Here is a 21,318-nt window from a genome sequence, read left to right on the forward strand (position 1 = left end):
TTCTTTATCTGTATGCAAGGATACTAGTGAGAGAGGGTCATGCCATTATGTAGCCAGTTGATATTCAGGTATCCTGGTGGCTAGTTTTCTGCCTGTTTGTCCAAGTAGTGTTTGTTACAGTTCTTGCATGGTATTTTGTAAATGACATGGATTTTGCTTGTTGTCTGTATAGGGTCTTTCAAGTTCATTAGCTGCAGTTTTAATGGGTTTGTGGGCTACCATGATGCCAAGGGGTCCGAGTAGTCTGGCATTCCAATCGGACCTCTATCAACAAACACATTGACTTGGATCCTACTTACCACCCCCTGAGAAAAAGAACAGGAAATTACATGATCATGGGGAATGATGTCACTGCAAGAAATGACATCACCAACCAAAGGAAACCCAAACACAAATAGAAAGCGGGCTACACCACCAGTGCTTCATCCAGAGACTCACTGAAGGTATTAGTATGGTGACAAAACGTCTGAAAATGAACCTTCCAGCTCAGCGAACAAATCTACATCCAGATACACATTTTTATACTATTATGATATAACTATCTTTAATAATTCCTTTTTCATGTAATCAAACATCTAGTTTTAAAAAAATTAGCTTCTTGCCAACACAGATAGGAAATTAATTGCTGATCTGTCAATTATATAATGGTGCAAATGTACATTCACCAGCTTTCGCATGTTACCACATTTTCACACTGTACAAGAACTCCAACTTAAAAATGGATATATGATTAGTCAAAAGGACTGAGTCTTCAGCGGTGATGTTTCCCCATGGTTTTAAAAAAAGAGAAAAAAAAAATCAAGAAATACTGTATATACTGGAAATCTGAAACAAACACAGAATGCTGGAGAAATTGACACAATTATAAAATCCCTACAGTATGGAAACAGGTCTTTCGGCCCAACAAGTCCACACCGACCGTCTGAAGAGTAACCCACCCAGACCCATTCCCCTACCCTATTATCCTTTATTTACCCTGGCCCAGGCACCTAATCTACACACCCCTTGACATCATGGGACAATTCAGAATGGCCAATTCGCCTAACCTGCACACCTTTGGATTGCAAGAGGAAACCGGAGCATCCCGATGCAGACACGGGGAGAATGTGCAAACTCCACACTGTCGCCAGAGGCTGGCATCTAACTTGGCCCCTGACACTAGGAGGCAGAAGTGCGAACCACTGAGCCACCATGCCACCCCATGCAGATAATAGGAGCAAGTCTAAAAAATAATCTAATTCCTGCATACAACTTGACCAAGAGACATCTTTATAATCCTGGTTAAAATCAGGATGTGGGTACCTTCTACATCCAGTTTTCCACATTGATATAGCAACAACAACAACTTGGCTGGTTTACAGTTTAATTTGTGATACATTACAGGATGGGGAGATCGAGAATGGTAGCCCAGATGGAATCATCTGGAGCCAGGTCAACTAGCCCAGTTCAAATATCAGTCCTCCAACTTGCTGCACTTACAATCTAACTCAAAGGCAGCCTATTTGACTTCAAGAAGCTGTGCCTAGAAGACTTTGTAGGGCATAAATTTGGAAAAAGGAGTTCCTGGTGCCATTTTAAATAGATACCAATAAGGAAAAGCTCAGTGAGCACTTTCATAGTGCAAGCGCCAGTGAAATGTTGAGTTTCTCCAGCATTTTGTGTTTGCTTCATAAAATGGCATTTTAAAAAAAACACTAATTTGTGCATCATTAGATTTTAAAATAAAAATAAAATTAAAAGTGATCTAGCAGGGATGAAATCAGCAGAAACTTTGGGATTTGAGACATTGGTGAGTCAAGTGTTATCTCAATTCTTTGGAAAGGTTTGCTGATATAATTTTTAATCACACCTACCCCATGTACAGGTTCCGATATTTTATATACAATGTCAATGGAAAGCATTTAATAGGACGACTATGATCTTTAAATTTTTGAATTATACTTAAAAAGTAAGTTTTTGAAATTTTCTGAACTATAACTGATGGCAGAACAAACAAAGGAGGCCATGGATATAATTTATCTTCAAATTTTTGCAGTCATTTGAAAATTATCACTAAATCAGCAAATGGTGACCATGAAACTCATTTTCCCCTATGATAAGGCTTGTTGTGGCCACCAAGGAAGCCGTTATGATGTAATATTGTTTGAAAAGTTAGCTCAGGTTGAAAAAGGGGGCACAGAAATGCTAGAGTGGGCTGTGATCTGCAGAGATAAAAGAAAAAGCAATCTGATTTGCTAAATTCGGTAACACTCGTACCCTGAGCAAGTCATCAACCTGTTTTGAAGTAGTTATCAACAATTAACTAATGAAAAAAGGAAACATGCAACTGGAAGTTTAAACCTTCATTTTTAAAATGAAGGTGGTACTAATCAGATTGCTAAATTATATCAGATGAAACTAGCCACATTTTGAATTAGCTCACAAAACAAGTAGGTGGATCCTACCAAAGGCACTAAAAAGCTGGTATAGGTCACTGGTCTTCCATTCCTTTGGAAAACGCACATGAAGAACATGGTCCCGCTTTGGCTGCACTGGAAAACAGAGTAAATGCTGTTAGTGCCTAATCATAGAACATCAGGGATCGAAAACTTAGCGGAGGAAAAATGTAATGAGCACAATTTGTTCTCTCAACACACGAATCAGTTAAAAATAGATGCATCAGTAAGTGCCAATAACTAGTCATAGCCTAATCCTAGAACAACTGATGGCCTTCTTTATTACAAAAAGCTTTTCATTACTTTCAGTGAGCTGTTGTATAGATTCTTCCTTTTCCCTGGAGGCTGTCTAACATTCCTTTTCAGAAAATAGCCAAAAGAAATGCTGCACACTTCAGAAAAAAAAACACATGACCACCACAGAGTACTTGATTTTTCTCATACCAGAGCCTTCTCGTAATTGCTTCAGTGCCTGTTGCATTTGACAGTAAATTCTTGGGATAGGTTTTGTTGGAAATGTACAGGCTGACACCACATTTGCACTTGCTACTGTGATTTTCAAAAGGGTTCTACTACACTTTTGTAGGCAATGAATATGCCACACTTGAAGCAAATGTTTAAGGTTCTTAGTTTCTTAGGCATGATTATATTCATCATTGCAACCACATGACAGCTTTTAAAATTAGCCAACTTTGGGTAGTAACAGCAAACATTTGAAAATTAGCAACTCTGTTCAAAGTACAAGTATACTGCAAAGGTTGGAACACATCAAACAGGAAACATAAAACTGCCCAAGTGGAGCTTGATTTTAGTACAGAATTATTTTAATAAATTAAAATAATTACCACAGAAGGCTGTGGAGGCCAGGTCATTCAGTGTATTTAAGACCGAGATAGGTAGGTCCTAGAGTATCAAGGGGATCCAAGGGTTACAGGGAGAAAATGGGAGAATGGGGTTAAGAAACATATCAGCCATGACTGAATGGCAGAGCAGATTCAATGGGCTGAATGGCCCAATTTGCACTCTAATGTCCTATGGACTCCCTTGAAAAATGCACTTAACATTATTTGGCAGTTCCTTTCAAGGGCATGTCAATATGCACACTTATACATTTTAGTTCAAGTCCTTACTTACAATCTGGCCCACTCAAATTCAGATATGGAATGTCAATGACTCTCATTAGAAACAGCCTGTAAACAAAAAACAAAAACACACACTAAGATATAAATCTCATCAAATCCATTTCTGACTACAGAAGTTACATTTTATTTGAATAGAGTTTACAGGATGAAGGGAAGTAATAGTGAAGAAACATTCTTAAAAATTTATAAGGGATAACAACAAACTGATCATATTCTTCCGAGAAGCAAGAAACAAAAACTAGTAGTATCGTCCCATTCAGGCCAGTTAATGTCAACACAATTCGGTCACTATCTGCCAAGTCTGGTGTAAGCAGATACAAAATACTAAATAAATCTCCATCCACTTTCACCCCATTTTCTTTTAGGTCTTTCATTGGGTGCAGGTAGTCATTGAAAAGGCGAACAGCCTTTTTCCATTCCTAATTGACTTTGAGAAGATGGTAGTGAGTCACTTTCTTGAACTGGAGTTGCACATTTGATTCAACATTTTTAATGTTCTGGTTGAAGGCCACCTTAGAAGACAGTTTAAAAACAACCAAATTGTTGTGGGTCTGGGGCAGATCAGGTTAGAATAGGATTTTTCCTTCCCTAATTAAAAAGGAAAGAGTGACAACGGCAGATGCTGGAGATCAGAGTAGAGAAAAGTGTGGCGCTGGAAAAGCACAGCAGGTCAGACAGATTCTGAGGAGCAGGAGAGTCAAAGTTTCAGACATAAGCCCTTCATCAGGAATTCCTGATGAGTCTTCAACATAATCAATGATAGCTCCATAATCTGTTTATTGAGAGTAGCTTTCAACTTTATCAATTACTAACCCAGTCACACCCATGAATCACAAACAGCATCCAAGTTCAACAGACAATAGGGAAGGCAAATGGATTGTTGAGTATTATTTCAAATGGAATGGAGTAGAGAAGTAGTTTTGCTGAAACTATACAAGGCACTAGTTAGACCACAGATGGAATATTGTGAACAATTTTCAGCCCTTTATTTAAGGGGAGCTATTTTGGCATTGCAGGCAGTCCAGAAAAGGTTCACTGGGCTAACACCAGGATCTGGAGGACTGTCTAATGAGGCGATGTTGAGTAGATTAAACCTGTACTCTTTAAAATTTAGAAGAATGAGAGATGATCTTTTGAAACAAAGATTCTTAAGGGATTTGACAGGGCAGATATGAAAAAAGTAGCTGCTGCTTGTGGGAAAGATTCTTAGATCAGAGGGCATAATGTCAGGGTAAAGGTCACCCTTTAAAACACAGATGAGGTGGAATTTCTTCTCTTACAGTGTACGGAGTCTGTGGAATTCTTTACCATTGACAGCTGTCATCGGCTGGGTTAATAAGCATATTTATGTCTGAGATATATTTTTAATTAGCAAGGGAATCAAGGGTTATGGAGAAAAGGCAGGAAAGTGAAGTTGAATTTTATACTGAATGGCACAGGAGACTCAATGGGGTGAATGACCTATTTATGCTCCTACATCTTATGGTCTGGTATGACTAAGCTACCATTTCCTTCTTCTCGCTCTCATTGTCCAAATCACGGGGAGGAGAAGAAGAGAAACTAAAAGTGCATGCATGGACACAGTCTGGATAGTTTGATATGCTGTCGTGTTGAAAGCTTGAGTATTCAGCAGCCATACTTCCATTTAGCTTGGGTATTACTGTACAATTGACCTGTAGGACTTGAGACCACAAAAGGAGTTGTGATGACAGCACATAGTGGGGCTGCATGATGTTCCTTTAAACATGAAGAGATTATAACACTAATAATTTGAAAAAACAGCAGAAAGAAGAAGTCAACTTCCAAAAAAGGACCCATGCAATTCTATTGAGGTTATGCAAAAATGCCTGGGGACAATAGCTCAAAATACAAAGCTTACTCAGATAAGCAGGGACAGTGCAAGTGGTAGGGAACAGTACTGTATTAATTTTCTGTCACATACACATACCTGCTATAAAACATAAAATACATTAGGAAAATGTAAACCACATTGGTGTCAGATAACGTACCCTCACATACCACTAAGCATATCCTAGAACTACAGTAGAAACTATAGTGTCCTCTCCATCTGGACAATTTTTTTAAAAACTCACATTTTCATACTGCAATGGAATCTTCAAGACTACTATATGACAAACTTGACAGTTAAGTCAACTATATGATCCTCAGACAAAAAAAGTCAGCATCTTCCCTCACCATCGGTAAAGTTTCAAAATCTGGTACGAAATTTGTTAATTTGTGTAACTTCAAAAATCACTTGAAATGGTGCAAAATCAAAATAAACAAGCTAATTTTTGTGGACTTGACAATAGGAAATCTCACATTTTCAAAGTCTCCCTATACTAGGCAAATTAGTTTCATATTTATGACTAATATTAAAGATTTCTGCTACAGCTAGCACAACCACACCCAACTCTTGGAACATAAGACCTGGCAAATAAGCATAATATACATCAAGTAGGGATTTGCTCAACTACCTCAATAAAATGGGATCATTTACTTAACAGGTTTTATTCACCACTAGATTTCAGAACTTGATAACCTATATTAGTTACTCAACATCAGTTACTTTGTTGCACATCAATAAGTCAAAGGAGAGAAACTAATGCAAGGCACTGAAAACACCAGAGAAGTTCAAATTCAAGTGTGAGGTTATATCCTCCATCTATTTTTTATATAATGGAGCGGCAGTGTTAATACAGTAAAAACTCAGGTGCTGCTTTTCACTAGGACCTTTGTTTAGATTTTAAAAAACCCTTTCTTAAAAATCTTTCTTCCAATGTCACAAAGGTTCAAGGATCAATCCCCTTCCATGGCTAACTTGCGGTAATGATCACTTTTCAGTTTTGGACTGGTATGAACATTTGAATATTTTTAGATTCTAAAAATGATAAAAAAACTACTTTCTACGATCCAAAACCCTTGCATCCTTTGACCAAAGCAGAAGAGGCTTTGAGTTTCCTGACAAGATCAGGAAAAAATTAGATTGCTCTTCTCTTCATTTTACTGCTCAGATGGGCAAATACCCAGTAACCTGACAAATAAAAAAAAAGACTCCATAAGTCATCATATTGTTATGAAGCAATTTGATGTAAACAATATTTCACAAAGAAAGATTAGGTGGACTCAAATAGAGACTGAACATTTCAGCAAAGGGCACTTAAGGAAAAAGGTACTGGGTACAACAGCAGCAATACTGCACCTGCAAGCTAGCTCAGATGGAGTCTCAGTCTGGAGAATTTTCAGAGAAAAGTCACACAGCCCCAATAGGGATAAGACTATTGCATTTTGAGGGAGGGAGAGAGAGAGGCCTGACAGAGAAGCAGCAGTCCATAGCTCAATTGCTTTTTCTTTCTCCTCTCAGCAAACAGAGCTAAACATCCACCTTCATACCAACAGCTTTTGTTCAGAATAGCCTCTGCAGGCGGAGGAAGCGAAATGACAACGTCACTAATCCAGAAACCGAGGTTCCCACTATGGCAGATCAAGAAATTTGAATTCAAGATAAATTTGAAATGAAAAGCTAACGAAGACCATGAGACCACTGATGGCTGTCATTAAAACAAAAAAAAAATTGCATTTGATTTACTCGTCATTTATGGAAGGAAATCTGCCATCCTTACTTGGTCTGGTTTACAGTGGACTCCAGACCCATAGCAATGTGATCAACTCTTGATTGGCCTTTGGATTATTATGGTCTTAAGGGGATTATGGTTTACAGGAAGGCAGCAGGAGATTGGGGTTAATAAACCTATCAGCAATGATCAAATGGCAGAGCAGACTTGATGGGCCAAATGTTGGACCGAAGGGATTGTTTCCATGCTGTACATCTCTATGACTCTATGGCTTAATTCTGCTCTTAGATCTTATGGTCTTAAGGACGGAAAATAAATACTGGTCCAGCAACATCCATATCCAATGAATGAGTAAAAGAAAAACAAATCAGCATCATTTGGGATAATCCACGACTTACTTATTAAGTAATTATCATTAAGTAAGTAATGTTAATTATTACTTGGTCGAAATACTTTATTAAAAGTAGCATTCCAGAGACTGGTTTAAAAAAATTCTCCTCCTCAGATATGTAAGGAATTAAGAGATGAGGATTTTTAAAAGAAAAATTATAGCTATGTATTTGCATTATCCAAGTCTCCCAGTCAGTCAATAAAATAAATTTACAGTCAAACACAAATAAAAGAGTACATAATTCTTGTCGATAGTCACCAAAAATGAGGAGGAGGAAGAATTGTAACAAGAATTTAGATTTATTCAAAACTCACAGGGCACTTCAGTTTCAAGGCACAATTTCCATTATTACAGCAGCAGCAACTTGCATTCATGGAGTATTCTTACCTTATTAAAATGGTTCAAATTCTTCACAGGAAGATACTCAAACAAAGATTGACAAAGCTATAAAAGATAATTTTAGTCACCAAAAGCTTGAAGTCGTAAGCTTTAAAAGGTGCATCATAAAATGGAGGAAAACTAGAGCTAGAGAGAGATATTCTGTTTTCCAGAGCAAATTCAAAACTTGGGCAGCTAAAGGCAGATTGGTTCAGTAATGAAAACCAGGGTCAAGTAGGAGACCAAAGTTGCACAAGTGTAAAGACAACAAATGGAACATATGTTGGAGAGTGGGAAGCTGTCAAAGACCGCAATAAGTACCCTACTCACATGAAAAACAAATCTTTTCCAAGAGACAAATTTGCCCCTCAGCAGCCTTCACATTAAATATTGATCTGATCTAAACAAAGATCAGAGCCAAATCAAAATTCATTTCAAATCATGGGATAAAAATTACGAAATAAGTCAGTTTCTTAAGAAGATAACCAAACCCAAGCAGGTCAGTAGTTACAATGGTTCGGTCTGCTTCAGAGTGACCCATTTGGCATCATGGAGGCAGTCAAACAACGGTGTCCCACTGACACCCTACGACCTCTCTGTACTCTTAAAAGTGAATAGAATCTGATTTTTCCCCAAACCCTAAGTGGAATTACACAAACTTGAGCAATTAGCTGAAGTCAGAGTTTGAAAATTTACTTATTTTTTAAAAAATGAAACAAGTTACATATTTACAGGAATAGATAACAAAGCTATTAAATACATTACAGAGACTACCATTGTCTCATGAATCTCAAACCCAACTCGAGCTGAAGACTAAAGGTCAAGTAATGAAATTAACTGTTAAAATACTTGACACAACCAACCGTACATTCAAAACAAAGTTTAAACTCATGCTATGGATAGCCATTCACTTATCTAGCCTTAGTTGACATTTTGAGTCTGTATCATCTGACAGGAACTCAAATTTTATTCAGCTTGAGATTAATAGGTTAACTGTTCGCACTTTTTTGTTTAAAAGATCCTTTAAGTACTAGAATGAAGACTCCACTTACCAATTCCAGAAGCAAGAGATAGGAAACAGCGTATTTTAATTCTAAAAAAGCTAGGAGAATTTTCTTTTTTCAAGATAACTTCTTGATAGCCAGAGACTATTTCCCAGGGCAGAAATGACTAACACGAGGGGTCATAGTTTTAAGCTGGTTGGAGGAAAGTATAGAGGGGATGTCAGAGGCGGGTTCTTTACACAGAGTTGCGAGAGCATGGAATGCGTTGCCTGCAGCAGTTGCAGAGGCAGGGTCATTGGGGACATTTAAGAGATTCCTGGACATGAAATGGTCACAGAAATTTGAGGGTGTATACAGGAGGACCAGTGGTCGGCACAACATCATGGGCTGAAGGGCCTGTTCTGTGCTGTACTGTTCTATGTTCAATCAAAAAGTGAATTAGCGTGCCTATTAGACTTTCTTGAATTGTACAAATAGACAACATTCTTTTCTACTTTCAAACCATGCATAGTGGGTATGGTGGCACGAGTGCCATACTTCCATTGATATGCAAGTACTTCTTCATAGAACGATCTAATCAAGTTGTTCTTAAAACACCCATGCAGCCTGAAGCTCAAACTACAGGCTGATTACTTATGATGGTGCATGTGTTAAAATGCAAAACAAAAAACGAAACTATATCCTGAATAGCAACTGAATACATTAAGCAAGTGTGCTGGAACTGTTTTCTGCATTTGGGCACATATTGCATTCAGTGATATCAGGGGGAAGCAGAAGCTACAGGAAAGAGAAAAACAATATCCAGACAAATGTAACCTAAGGCAGCATGGTGGCTCAGTGGTTTAGCACTGTTGCCTCACAGCACCAGGGACCCAGATTCAATTCCTGCCTCGGGTGACCGTCTATGTCAAGTTTGCACATTCTTCCCCACGTCTGCACGGGCTTCCTCCGGGTCCTCCGGTTTCCTTCCACAATCCAAAGATGTACAGGTCAGGTGAATTGGCCATGCTAAATTGCCCATAGTGTTAGGTGCATTGGTCAGGAGTAAATATATGGTAGTGCAATGGGTCTGGGTGGGTTACTCTTCAGAGGGTCGGTGTGGACTTGTAGGGTCAAATGCTCTGATTCCATACTGTAGGGAATCTAATCTATTTTACTGTAATTAAATGTTATGGCTTTTTATTTCCAGGAATTAAAAATAAATACATTTCTCATTGTAGAAGCTGGAAGAATTTATTGACTGTGCTTCCATTTTCCAGGCATTATTCAATTCTTTAAAATGATAAGACATTAGGTTTTTTTCCCTTCTATGAAGTGGAGGATTAACTTACAATCACCAGGAGGCATTTAATTTAACATTGCCACCATGTTGCAATGTAATTCATTAAGTGTTGAATGACCAAACAACAACTGGGGCACACTGAAAATCAAGAAACCGTCGTGGCAGAGACTATTCTGTGACTGGAACGAGAAATTGCTGAAGAAACTCTGGCTCTGGGAGAGAAAGCAGAATTAATGCTGAGTCCAGTGCTTTAGATTCGAAATGCTAACTGTTTCCTCTCAGCAGATAATGCCAGACCTGCTGAGCTTCTCCAGCAATTTGAAATTTTGTTTCAGATTTCCAGTATCCACAGTTCTTCATATCATTTTCCTATTCTAAGATACTCTACTAATTATTAATACATTGCCATAGTGATTTTTTTCCCCAAGTTCCTAGTTAGAAAAGCTGATCATACAAATTGCTTTGATAAAGAGGAAAGTCACAATTTATGCAGAAACTAGTCAGCAACTCCTTGGGGTAGATGGTCTAAGAATATAAATATTGCAATTAAGATGTATAAAATAAATGCTTCAATTCTATAATTCAGATTTTTAAAATAAAGGCAGATGATTTTGGTTATAGCACTGTGAATGTTAACTGATTCTTTAAAAATGTCAAACATTTGTAACAGTGACCTAAATAGATTAGTTTCAAGAAAGCACACATTTCAATCATGTATTGGACAGGATAACTGAAATTAACGTTGATTTATTTACACTGCTGAATTTACAATAGACTGGACCAGGCCAGGGCCACCAATTTAGTGTTCAGTTCAGTTTGGGAGAAGATCCATCCTAGCAGATAGGTTTCAGTTTGTGAAGTCTTCTGGTTGAAAGAGTTTGCTTAGAAATTTTCCAAGTTGCCAGAACAGAGAATAGGGGATCAGGCAAATAAAACTGGAAAGTACCAAAAAAAAAATTGTCTCAACATGCCAGAGTGAGAACTTGAAAGAGTCAGTGGAATAAGATGATTGCAGGGTGGGGGGGTGGGGTTGGAAGATAGGGATTGGACTTCCCCAGATTCTCCTGCTGTTTGGATGCTGCCTGACCTGCTGTGCTTTTTCGGTAATACTGTCGACAGTATTACCATCAGCTGGGATATTACATCAAGGACGCTAAAACTAAGTTGCCATCTTAATTGAAACTGAAGGCATTAACAAGTACATTCTGCAGTTCCAAATAAAGCATTTTGGCACATCAACAAATTGAAACACCAATACATAACACAAAACAGAAGTTAGAACTAGTCATAAGTTTCTCTGGAGTTGGCAGCTTAGAAAATAGTCTTCTAATATTGTTCATACCATTCGTCCTATTCATTGTGTGCTCTAGTATGATAACACAATATTCACTACCTGCACTTCACAAGTATACTTTGTGAAAAACACAATTCAACATCATAGGCCAATTTGAAATGAAAATGTTTCAAACATTTAGTCAATATTGCAATTTTTTGAACCAGGAACTATATACCAAGTATACAAATGATAAATCCAAACATGAACACTTTATTAGCCAGGTTCAAACCTCTTCAGCCAGTTCTAAACTGGACCCAAGTTCTGTCCCTCTATGCCACTTGGATCAGTTCTCAAAGGGGCAGCATCCCCAACTATATACATAACATGGTAAGTTTTCCAAGTTGGCAAAGGCACAACATATATATGAAAAATTAGAAGCAGAAACTTTGATTTGATTGAAGCGAAAGCAAAGTGAAAAGCTTTGTTTTGTGAGCAGCACAGGCAAATCATACCAACAAGGTCATACAGATCATAAGGTGCTTATACAGACAGAGTGAAGCATACAATGTCACGGCTGCACAGGAGGTATGCAAAGTAAGGACAACATGATTTGAAATTAGAGAGGTCCATTCAGCAGTCTAATAATATCAGGGAAGTAGTTGTTCTTGAACCTGTTGGTGTATGTGCTCATGCTTATGTATCTTCTGTCTGATGGAAGAGATTGGAAGAGAGCATTAATGGGGTGAGAGTGGTCTTTGATGACTGGAAGGCATGCTGGAAAATAGAAAGAATTTAAAATTTTTCATAGGATGAGCATCACTGGTAAGATCAGAATTTACTGTTCATCTCCAGTTATCTTGGGAAGGTGGTGGTAAGCTGCCTTCTTCAAATCATCATAGTCCATGTGGTATAGGCACACTCATATTGCTGTTAGTAGGAGAATATTATGATTTTGACCCATTGTCAGTGAAGAAACAGTGATATAATTCCAAGTTAGGACAATGGGTGTGAGGGTTCCCATCCATCCTACGCCCCTGTTCTGCTAAGTGGTACCATGCTTAAGATTTGGAAAGAGATTTGGCGATGCACTTTTTAGATGTTTCAAACTCTTAAAATCCCTTCATTAACTGGAGTTCCTGCTCACACCAGTTATTCAAATGATTGTTGTAATAAAATACAAATTCACCTACTGCCAAGTATGTGTTTGGTTGAAATATCCTGATCAATTTTCTCTAGAACAGACAAGGGTTGATTTGATTGAAGTCTTCAAGATATTAACAGTATAAGAGAGTGCAGATAAAGACGAGATAAATTATTTCCACTGGTTGGGGTTTCTAGAATTAAGGGCAATAGACTGAAAGCTAGGGCCAGACCGTTCAAGAGTTAGGTTAAATAGCACAGCTACACAAAGAGTGGTAGATGTTTAGAACATTTTTCCACAAATGGCAGTGGATGCAGAATCAAGTTATATTTAAATGTGAGATAGTTAAATTTTGTCATGCAAAAGGTATTAAGAGAGATATGGGCCAAAGGCAAGTATGTAGATTTAAGCCACAGACCAGCTATGATCTCACTGAATGGAGGAAATGGCTTCAGGGGCTGAATGGCCTACTCCTGCTCCTATGTTTAATGGTTTGAACAAGCTACTACCCATTTGAGTTGAGTTATCAAACAACATTGACAACACAATTCAAATTCATCACTGCTTTGAGCATAGGATGTGAAAGTAAGGAGAAAGACTAGACTGGAAGAGAAAAGGGTTGAACAAAACCATCTTTGTGTACCTGATTAAAAAAATCTTCAATCAGAAGCCTACGTTTTCAGTCTAATTTAATTTAGTCAATGAAGATGAAAACCACTAACAGCAACCTCTATTCTTTTCAATGTTGAGTTCTTTGAAGTAACAAAGAGGATTGATGAGGGCAGAGTGGGAGATGAGATCTATATGGACTTCAGTAAGGCATTCGACAAGGTTCCCCATGGGAAACTGGTTTACAAGGTTAGATCTCACGGAATAAAAGAGAGAACTTGCCATTTGGATACAGAACTGGCTCAAAAGGTAGAAGACAGAGTGGTGGAGGAAGGTTGTTTTTCAGACTGGAGGCCTGTGACCAGTGGAGTGCCACAAGGATTGGTGATGGGCCCTCTACTTCTTGTCATTTACATAAATGATTTGGATGCAAGTATAAGAGGTATAGTTAGTAAGTTTGCAGATGACACCAAAATTGGAGGTGTAGTGGACAGTGAAGGTTACCTCCAATTACAACAGGATCTTGATCAGATGGGTCAATGGGCTGAGAAGTGGCAGATGGAGTTTAATTCAGATGAATGCAAGTTGCTGCATTTTGGGAAAGCAAACCTTAGCAGGACTTATACACTCACTGGTAAGGTCCTAGGGAGTGTTGCTGAATAAAGAGACCTTGGAGTGCAGGTTCATAGCTTCTTGAAAGTGGAGTCACAGGTAGATAGGATAGTGAAGGCAGCGTTTGGTATGCTTTCCTTTATTCATCAGAATATTGAGTACAGGAGTTGGGAGGTCATGATGCAGTTGTACAGGACATTGGCTAGACCACTTTTGGTATATTGCGTGCAATTCTGGTCTCCTTCCTATCGGAAGGATGTTGTGAAACTTAAAAGGGTTCAGAAAAGATTTACAAGGATGTTGCCAGGGTTGGAGGATTTGAGCTATAAAAGGAGAGACTGAACATGCTGGGGATGTTTTCCCCTGAGTGTCGGAGGCTGTGGGGTGACCTTACTGGAGGTTTACAAAATTATGACTGGCATGTATAGGGTAAATAGACAAAGTCTTTTCCCTGGGGTCGGGGAATTCAGAACTAGATGGCATAGGTTTAGGGCGAGAGGGGAAAAGATATAAAAAGAGACCGAAGGGGCAACTTTTTCATACAGAGGGTGATACGTGTATGGAATGAGCTGCTGCAGGAAGTGGTGAAGGCTGGTTCAATTGCAACATTTAAAAGGCATTTGGATGGGTATATGAATAGGAAGGTTTGGAGGGATATGGGCCAGGTGGGACTAGATTGGGTTGGGATATCTGGTCAGCATGGATAGGTTGGACTGAAGGGTCTGTTTCTATGTTGTACATCTCTATGACTCTATGACTGGTGGGAATAAAATATTCTCTTTAAATAAAAATTTTTAAAAAAAAGAGAGTCTGGCAGAGATATAAGCAAATAAAAATATTGTTCCACTCCACATCTTTTTCCATTTTGCAATTTGTGATTGAAAGCTACATGAGAGGACAATTATTAAAACAATCATGTGCCATTGGCCACCAGTACCATTGTTAGGTCTGCATAGTTCACACTGATATTTACTAAATGTTCCCCTTATCCCCATCCACACTAATATCCACAGCCATTTCAGTAGCAGCCAAATGTTAAGATAAAACTAAAATATACAACTTTAAAATCTCAAACAACATGAAGGCCTACAGGCAGGATGAGGCAAAATATATTTCCAGTAATTATTAATTAAGGGAATTATATAACTGGAAACTTCATCTAGTTACAAGGCATCCATGTGAGAACATGTAGGAATAAATACCATACCATCTTCCTTTCATAATAATTAGCACCTTCTTACTTTAATCTTGGATATCATGCCAGTATTAACTAATTGAGTAAGAACGCAGCAGCAGTAGCTTTTATGACTCTATTATTGATTTCCAAGGTATATGTTTTTCCAAATTCAAAAGATTCTAACCAGTGATAATCATCGCAAATTTGATCACAGATTACTTAGTAGAGTGAAAAACCCTCAGCCACCTTATCCAAAACACATACCTGGTATGACTTCGGGAAACAAATAGGGTTGCAATGAACACAGAATTAGCATTTGAAAAAAGTTTAAAAACAAATTTGAAGGAAGCAAATATGGCCCAATAATCAGGATGGTCATTCCCCTCAGACAGAAGCAACCGAATATAAAGCAAAGCATTAACTGCACAAATCCACTGCGCCAGATTAAAATGATCGGATAATGACAGTGGAAACAAAATACTTACTCACTTGCTCTGACAATTAAATTGGAATACATGGTGTGGTCCAGTGTATTCTACCTTACTGCCACATTAACTGCATCTCTAAAATCAAATCTCTTCACTGGCTTTGAAAATGGCTAATTGCTTCGAATACCTTAAGCAGTTTAAAAAAAGATATTCATATTGTGTATGATACACTATATGCATGTCATGAATTACTGCTGAAATAATTTGTGAAAATACCATTAATAATCAACTTGGGTTTCCGAGTAGTGTGTGAATATGGGTGAAGAAAACATTACATGCATGCATAAAAGTCTGACATAAGCAGTCTAAGTGACATATGTCTCAGTCATAATATACTTGATAAGACTTACCATAAAAAAGAAAAACTTGCCTGCTTTTTAAAAAAAGCTGCCTGCCCTTCTGTGGCCAGTCCTTCACTACATCATTGCTCGTCACCCATGATTACGTATACAGTCTTACTGGCAATCTTTAAAAAGTTACTTTCATCCACTATACACATTTGTATTTTGATACATTCGTTGATGCTGCATTTCTCTGCAGAACCACTTCAAAGAGCTCAGCAAGTGGTTGGAGAACTCAGGATTGCCTTGGTTCTGTACTATAGTCTGGAGTCTGTTTCAAAACAGGATTTTATACTTTCCAAGTATAGTCACGGTCAGCATGCCAAGACATGCAACAGCCAATTTGTGCACAGCATATTCCTAGAAACAGCAATGGGATAATGTCTTGATAATCCGCTTTTGTGATAAATATTGGTTAGGACACTAGGAATAAATCCCCTGCCTTATGCAATGGGACCTTTCCATTCAGGCAAGGCCTTGGTTTAGTAACATATAAAAAGTGGCACCTTCAAAAACACACATCTTCTGGAGAGCCAACAAGCTTCTGACAAAACACTTTAACCAACTTAACCACAGCTGATAAATCTTGAGGAGGGGCTCAAACACAACAAAGAGTAACGCGTTGCGAATCAGCAAAAGGAATCTAGCATTCATTCCAGACGCAGTATGCACACCACCCAGAATCAAAATTCACTGAACAGCAGATGACCATCACCACCCCATTCTTGCTGTAGCACACAATGCTACCATAGGACAGCTAACTCCAAGGTAACCATTAAAATCAAGAGTTATGCAACCTCACCTTAAATCGGTAGAGAATTTTAAGAACCACCCTGTCATACTTGTCAGCACTCATAGGTATTTGAGTGATTATTTTTGCATTTTTTTGGAATATACGTTTTACTTGGTCAACTATAACCCACAGCCATGCACCACCATCCTTCATTTCCTTTAGTGCATGTAAGGCCGACTACGAATTCTACAGAAATAAATTTTTCCAACACAACATTCCTTTAACAGAAGGTGTACTACTCTGCGATTTTCACAGAATAGAAAGCTATGGTTTAATCCAACAAAATTCCTCTTGCTCTTGTTGACAACTTACTGTCAACCCATTATTAAAGATTTTCGTCATGTACTCTCAGTTTAAATTTACACTTCAATGACAATTCAAGTAGGACAAGTTTGAATGCTGACTGAAAAAAAGCCTACATTCGGCATGACTTAGTGGTTGAAATTATGAACCGAAAAGTTCACTTTAGGCCACACAGATTCACATCACCCAATAGTATCTGGGTATGGAACACAAATCAGAAATTACTACTGTCTTGTACAATGCTTGTAAGGGAGCATTAAAAGGAGCATATAATCATGAAATGAAGGGAAGAGAAAAAAAGATGGCGAAAAACACAACAATTTAAAAGTTAATGGGTAACAGATCATACACATTAAACAACTTCAGACCACTCTGTCCTCCTCCAGGCCATCTGGTTGAACTATAATAATTTCTTTTGTATGCTATTAAACAGAACATTTAAAGCAATTTTCAAGGGATACAATTCAATGGAGGTCAGATGATAAACTATTGTACTGCATTGCATTTGACATTCCAAATGATTTTTGGATTGATTTCAATAGATTAAAAAGAATATAACAGCTTGGTCAGTTTTCATAGATGTACAATTTGGACTAGTAATTATGAAGTCACCATTCAAAAACAAATGCCAATCGCAAATTGTCCCTGATAGCAGCTAAGAGTCAACTACATTGCGGTGGGTCCAACATCACACGTAGATCATACCACTTAAGGACAGCAGTTTCCTTCCCTCAAAAACGACATTAGTGAACCTGATGGATTATTCCAACAAACTGGCAAAGGTCATCAGATTTTTACTGAATTCAAATTCAAGCTTCTGCGATGAAGGGATTCAAACCTGGGTCCCAGGACTTTACCTGGATTAATAGTCCAGTAATAATACCACTAGGCCATTATCTCCACTGAATATTAAATGGACAATAGAATGGAATAGATCCAGACATCATTTACAATAATTTGTGCTGCAAACTTAAAAATAGAAGATTTGCATTTATGTCGTGTATTACATGACCAAAGAGTTCAAAGCACTGTTCATGTAGTATTGTCATGTATAAACAGTCAACTTGAAGACAAATTTCCACAAATGTGATAATGACCAAGTAATCTTTTACAGTAATACTGAATGTGTTAAGACTCTAGCTGGCGTTAATACTTGCCAAGTCAGATCCAAGAGTGAAAATGAGTGTTACAATGCAACTTCATTTCTTTTCAAGCTATGAACATCAAAACATATTATGTATGTACTAATGTACTCTCATTTAATGCAAAAGAAACAATTCTTAAACCAAGAAAAATGAGCCTTATTTAACAAGACAAAAAAAGTTGGAAGTTTTCATTATATATAATCACAATAGAATTCAAACCATTTCTTTTACCCTAGCAATACCCTTACAAACCACCAAACACAAGCAAAGACCAGCATCTCCACACCAAAGCTTCTCAGTCTGACACAAATGCAACTGGTTTCCTTCAGGACATTCCTGCACATTCCCTGGATGCTTGGTCTTCAGCTGATACTCTTACTGAGATATTTCATATAAACTGCCAATTAAAAACCCAACTTCAGAACAAATGAAATTAAACAAAACAGCAGATGCTGGAGATTAGATTAGATTAGACTTAGATTAGACTTACAGTGTGGAAACAGGCCCTTCGGCCCAACAAGTCCACACCGACCCGCCGAAGCGCAACCCACCCATACCCCTACATTTACCCCTTTTTACCTAACACTATGGGCAATTTAGCTTGGCCAATTCACCTGACCCGCACGTCTTTGTGACTGTGGGAGGAAACCGGAGCACCCGGAGGAAACCCACGCTGACACGGGGAGAACGTGCAAACTCCACACAGTCAGTCGCCTGAGTCGGGAATTGAACCCGGGTCTACAGGCGCTGTGAGGCAGCAGTGCTAACCACTGTGCCACCGTGCCGCCCATATGCTGGCAAAATTCAGTCGGTCTAACAGCACATTTGGGGAGAAAGCAGAGTTATTACTTCGAGTCCGATGACATTGTATCAGAAGTGCAGTCCTGTGAGCTCAGTTTCTAGCAGCCTTCTAAGATTCTTAGTAGAGAATTTAGCATTTCTGCATCCACTCTGACACAGACATTCACTGAGTGACTGACTCTCTTCCAGATTTATTTGGGTCAGTGGGTTCCTGCAGTTTTTTACCTTCTTTCTTCCACAAACCAACTAACCCTCATCTCTTCACTTCATGGAACAAACAACCTTGGAAAAATTAACAAGCCTCCAAACCCCTCAGCCCAAGCTCCCAAGTTCTCTTCGAAATGAAACTAGAACCTGGTCCCTTTTCTTGGTACACAAATACCAAATATAAAATTAAAAAGCTTAGAATTGTTTCTTCACAATTGAGGGACAAATATTGGCCGGCTACTGGGAATAATCCTGGTCTTCTCCAAAGTACATTTGTTTTTTCTCTCACATCCATCCGGGATGGGAAATGAGATCCAAACTTTTCTGTGGCCTTCAAAAAAAAAGGCACCAGGAAGTGCAACATGTTCTCTGCATACACTGGAGAGTCAGCCACAATTTTTGCAGTCAAGTCCTAGATTGAGACTTCCACACATGACCTTCTGATTTCAAAGCTAGAAAGTTGTACAATGCCCGCATACACTGCCATTATCCACAAGGGTTAAATCTGGAAAGCCTGTACTTGGCTACAAAACAGAAAAATTGACCTGTGCTGTTTTCCTCAACTAACATAGACCATTAACACCCAAGTAAAACAAAACAAAACTGCAGTATAGTCATTTTGCACACCTGCTCCTTAAAACAATCAATCAATCAGATTCTGCATGCCTCACATGCCCCAACAATGCATTAGTAGTTTCACTTCATGTCTCCCCAAAGTAAGGCTCCCTGCTATTCCACAGCAGCACTGAGTACTGACTACGACCTGTTCCCACCATCGTTCCAAATCTGCAAGAACCACAAGTAGCCTGAAAGAAAATAGCAATTATGTTGCATTAATATCCCAGAAAAATTGCTGTTTTGGCCACATCTGCCATTAATACAACACAAAATGTTGAAATAAGCAAAGTTATAATAAGAAGACTTACTTGTTAATAAAAGGTTCAACCAGTTTAGATTTGGCAGGAACAAAAACTTTTGGAGGGCTAAGGAATGAACCTAATTTTTTAAAACAAAAAAGGAAAAGAAAATCTGCTTTAAAATACAACCACTAAAATTGTAATACATTTATTCCACTTTAAAACATCTTAAAAGTAGTTAGCAAAAGCAGAACTGCCAAAGAAAATAAATGGGCTACACTGACTCAGAGGTAGTTTTCATGACTAATAAACATTCATTTCCTCCATGTAGCAACTGCTCCAATGAAAGCATTCAAAATAAAAACTGACAATAACAAGTCCCTGTAATGACTCAAGACTTATAACATGAAACATCTTTTTCCTAAGTTTGCTGAGGTAGAAAGTCAGCAATTGTCAAGTCTTCTAATACTCGCCTGCATTTAAATCCTTGGGCCTAGGTTTAGGATATGTCTCCCGCCTCTCCCCACAACATTTCTTTTCCACAACACTAAGTGTGTGTCATATCAAAGCTTTGCGTCACTTCAGAACCACAGAATTAAAAAAGATCAGAAATAGAAATGTACTTTGGATAAAACTAAAATCACACATTAGTATTACAAAGGAAATTTAAGTGTATTATAATAATTAAACAGATTTATTACTGTACCACGTAAAACTATTCTAGATTATTCAAATTGGTCAGCTAGCTAGATAATCTAGATTGGAAGCAAAAGGAATCATATACCTTTTAACACTTAAAATAAGCAGACTTCACACCATGATCTGTAAATTGAGAACTTTCTACATCTAATCAATGTGAGACATTTCAATTAAATATTTCACACCACAGTTCAAAACATAACTGTGTGCATACACATAATTACAATATAAATAGAAAGCAGGAGACAACAGCTTCGCTTCACTTGGAGGTCACCACTGATGATGTTACCTAGTCAGATAATGAAATGTCAGGATATCAAACCTACAGCTCAGTGAGCAAACCTACACCCCAAATATAATTACATATCATCGTATACCACAGGTAGCCAACCTCCTTGATTGAATTGCAAATCAGCTATTTCTTACAATATTAGCAAGTCACAGGATGAACACATTTACAAAAAAAACTTAGGAAACTATCTGCCACATAGTCTATATTTACATAATTAAAAGTGCAATTTCTCTCTGCTCTTTGCCTTCCCCTTGAACTGTAGGAGCAATATTAAAATTTCTTTACAATTTCTAGCCAAATAGGCATCAGGAGACAAATTCTGAGATTTAGATTTCAGCAATTTTGGATCTCAAACCCACAATCATTCTGG

General features: G+C 38.0%; 1 protein-coding gene across 1 annotated transcript in view; it reads right to left on the reverse strand.

The window, feature by feature from the left end:
* The window catches only part of parn (poly(A)-specific ribonuclease (deadenylation nuclease)), a 131,763-nt gene that overhangs the window by 57,152 nt on the left and 53,293 nt on the right, over nucleotides 1-21,318 (reverse strand). Inside the window, exons 18-20 of the mRNA XM_060840529.1 lie at nucleotides 20,027-20,096; nucleotides 3,570-3,625; nucleotides 2,445-2,531 (exon numbers count right to left, since the gene is read on the reverse strand). Coding sequence (XP_060696512.1) covers nucleotides 2,445-2,531; nucleotides 3,570-3,625; nucleotides 20,027-20,096 — 213 coding nt within the window. The remainder of the gene's footprint in view (nucleotides 1-2,444; nucleotides 2,532-3,569; nucleotides 3,626-20,026; nucleotides 20,097-21,318) is intronic.

This window comes from Hemiscyllium ocellatum, chromosome 20 (genome assembly GCF_020745735.1).
Source record: "Hemiscyllium ocellatum isolate sHemOce1 chromosome 20, sHemOce1.pat.X.cur, whole genome shotgun sequence".
In the NCBI taxonomy this organism is placed as follows: Eukaryota; Metazoa; Chordata; class Chondrichthyes; order Orectolobiformes; family Hemiscylliidae; genus Hemiscyllium; species Hemiscyllium ocellatum.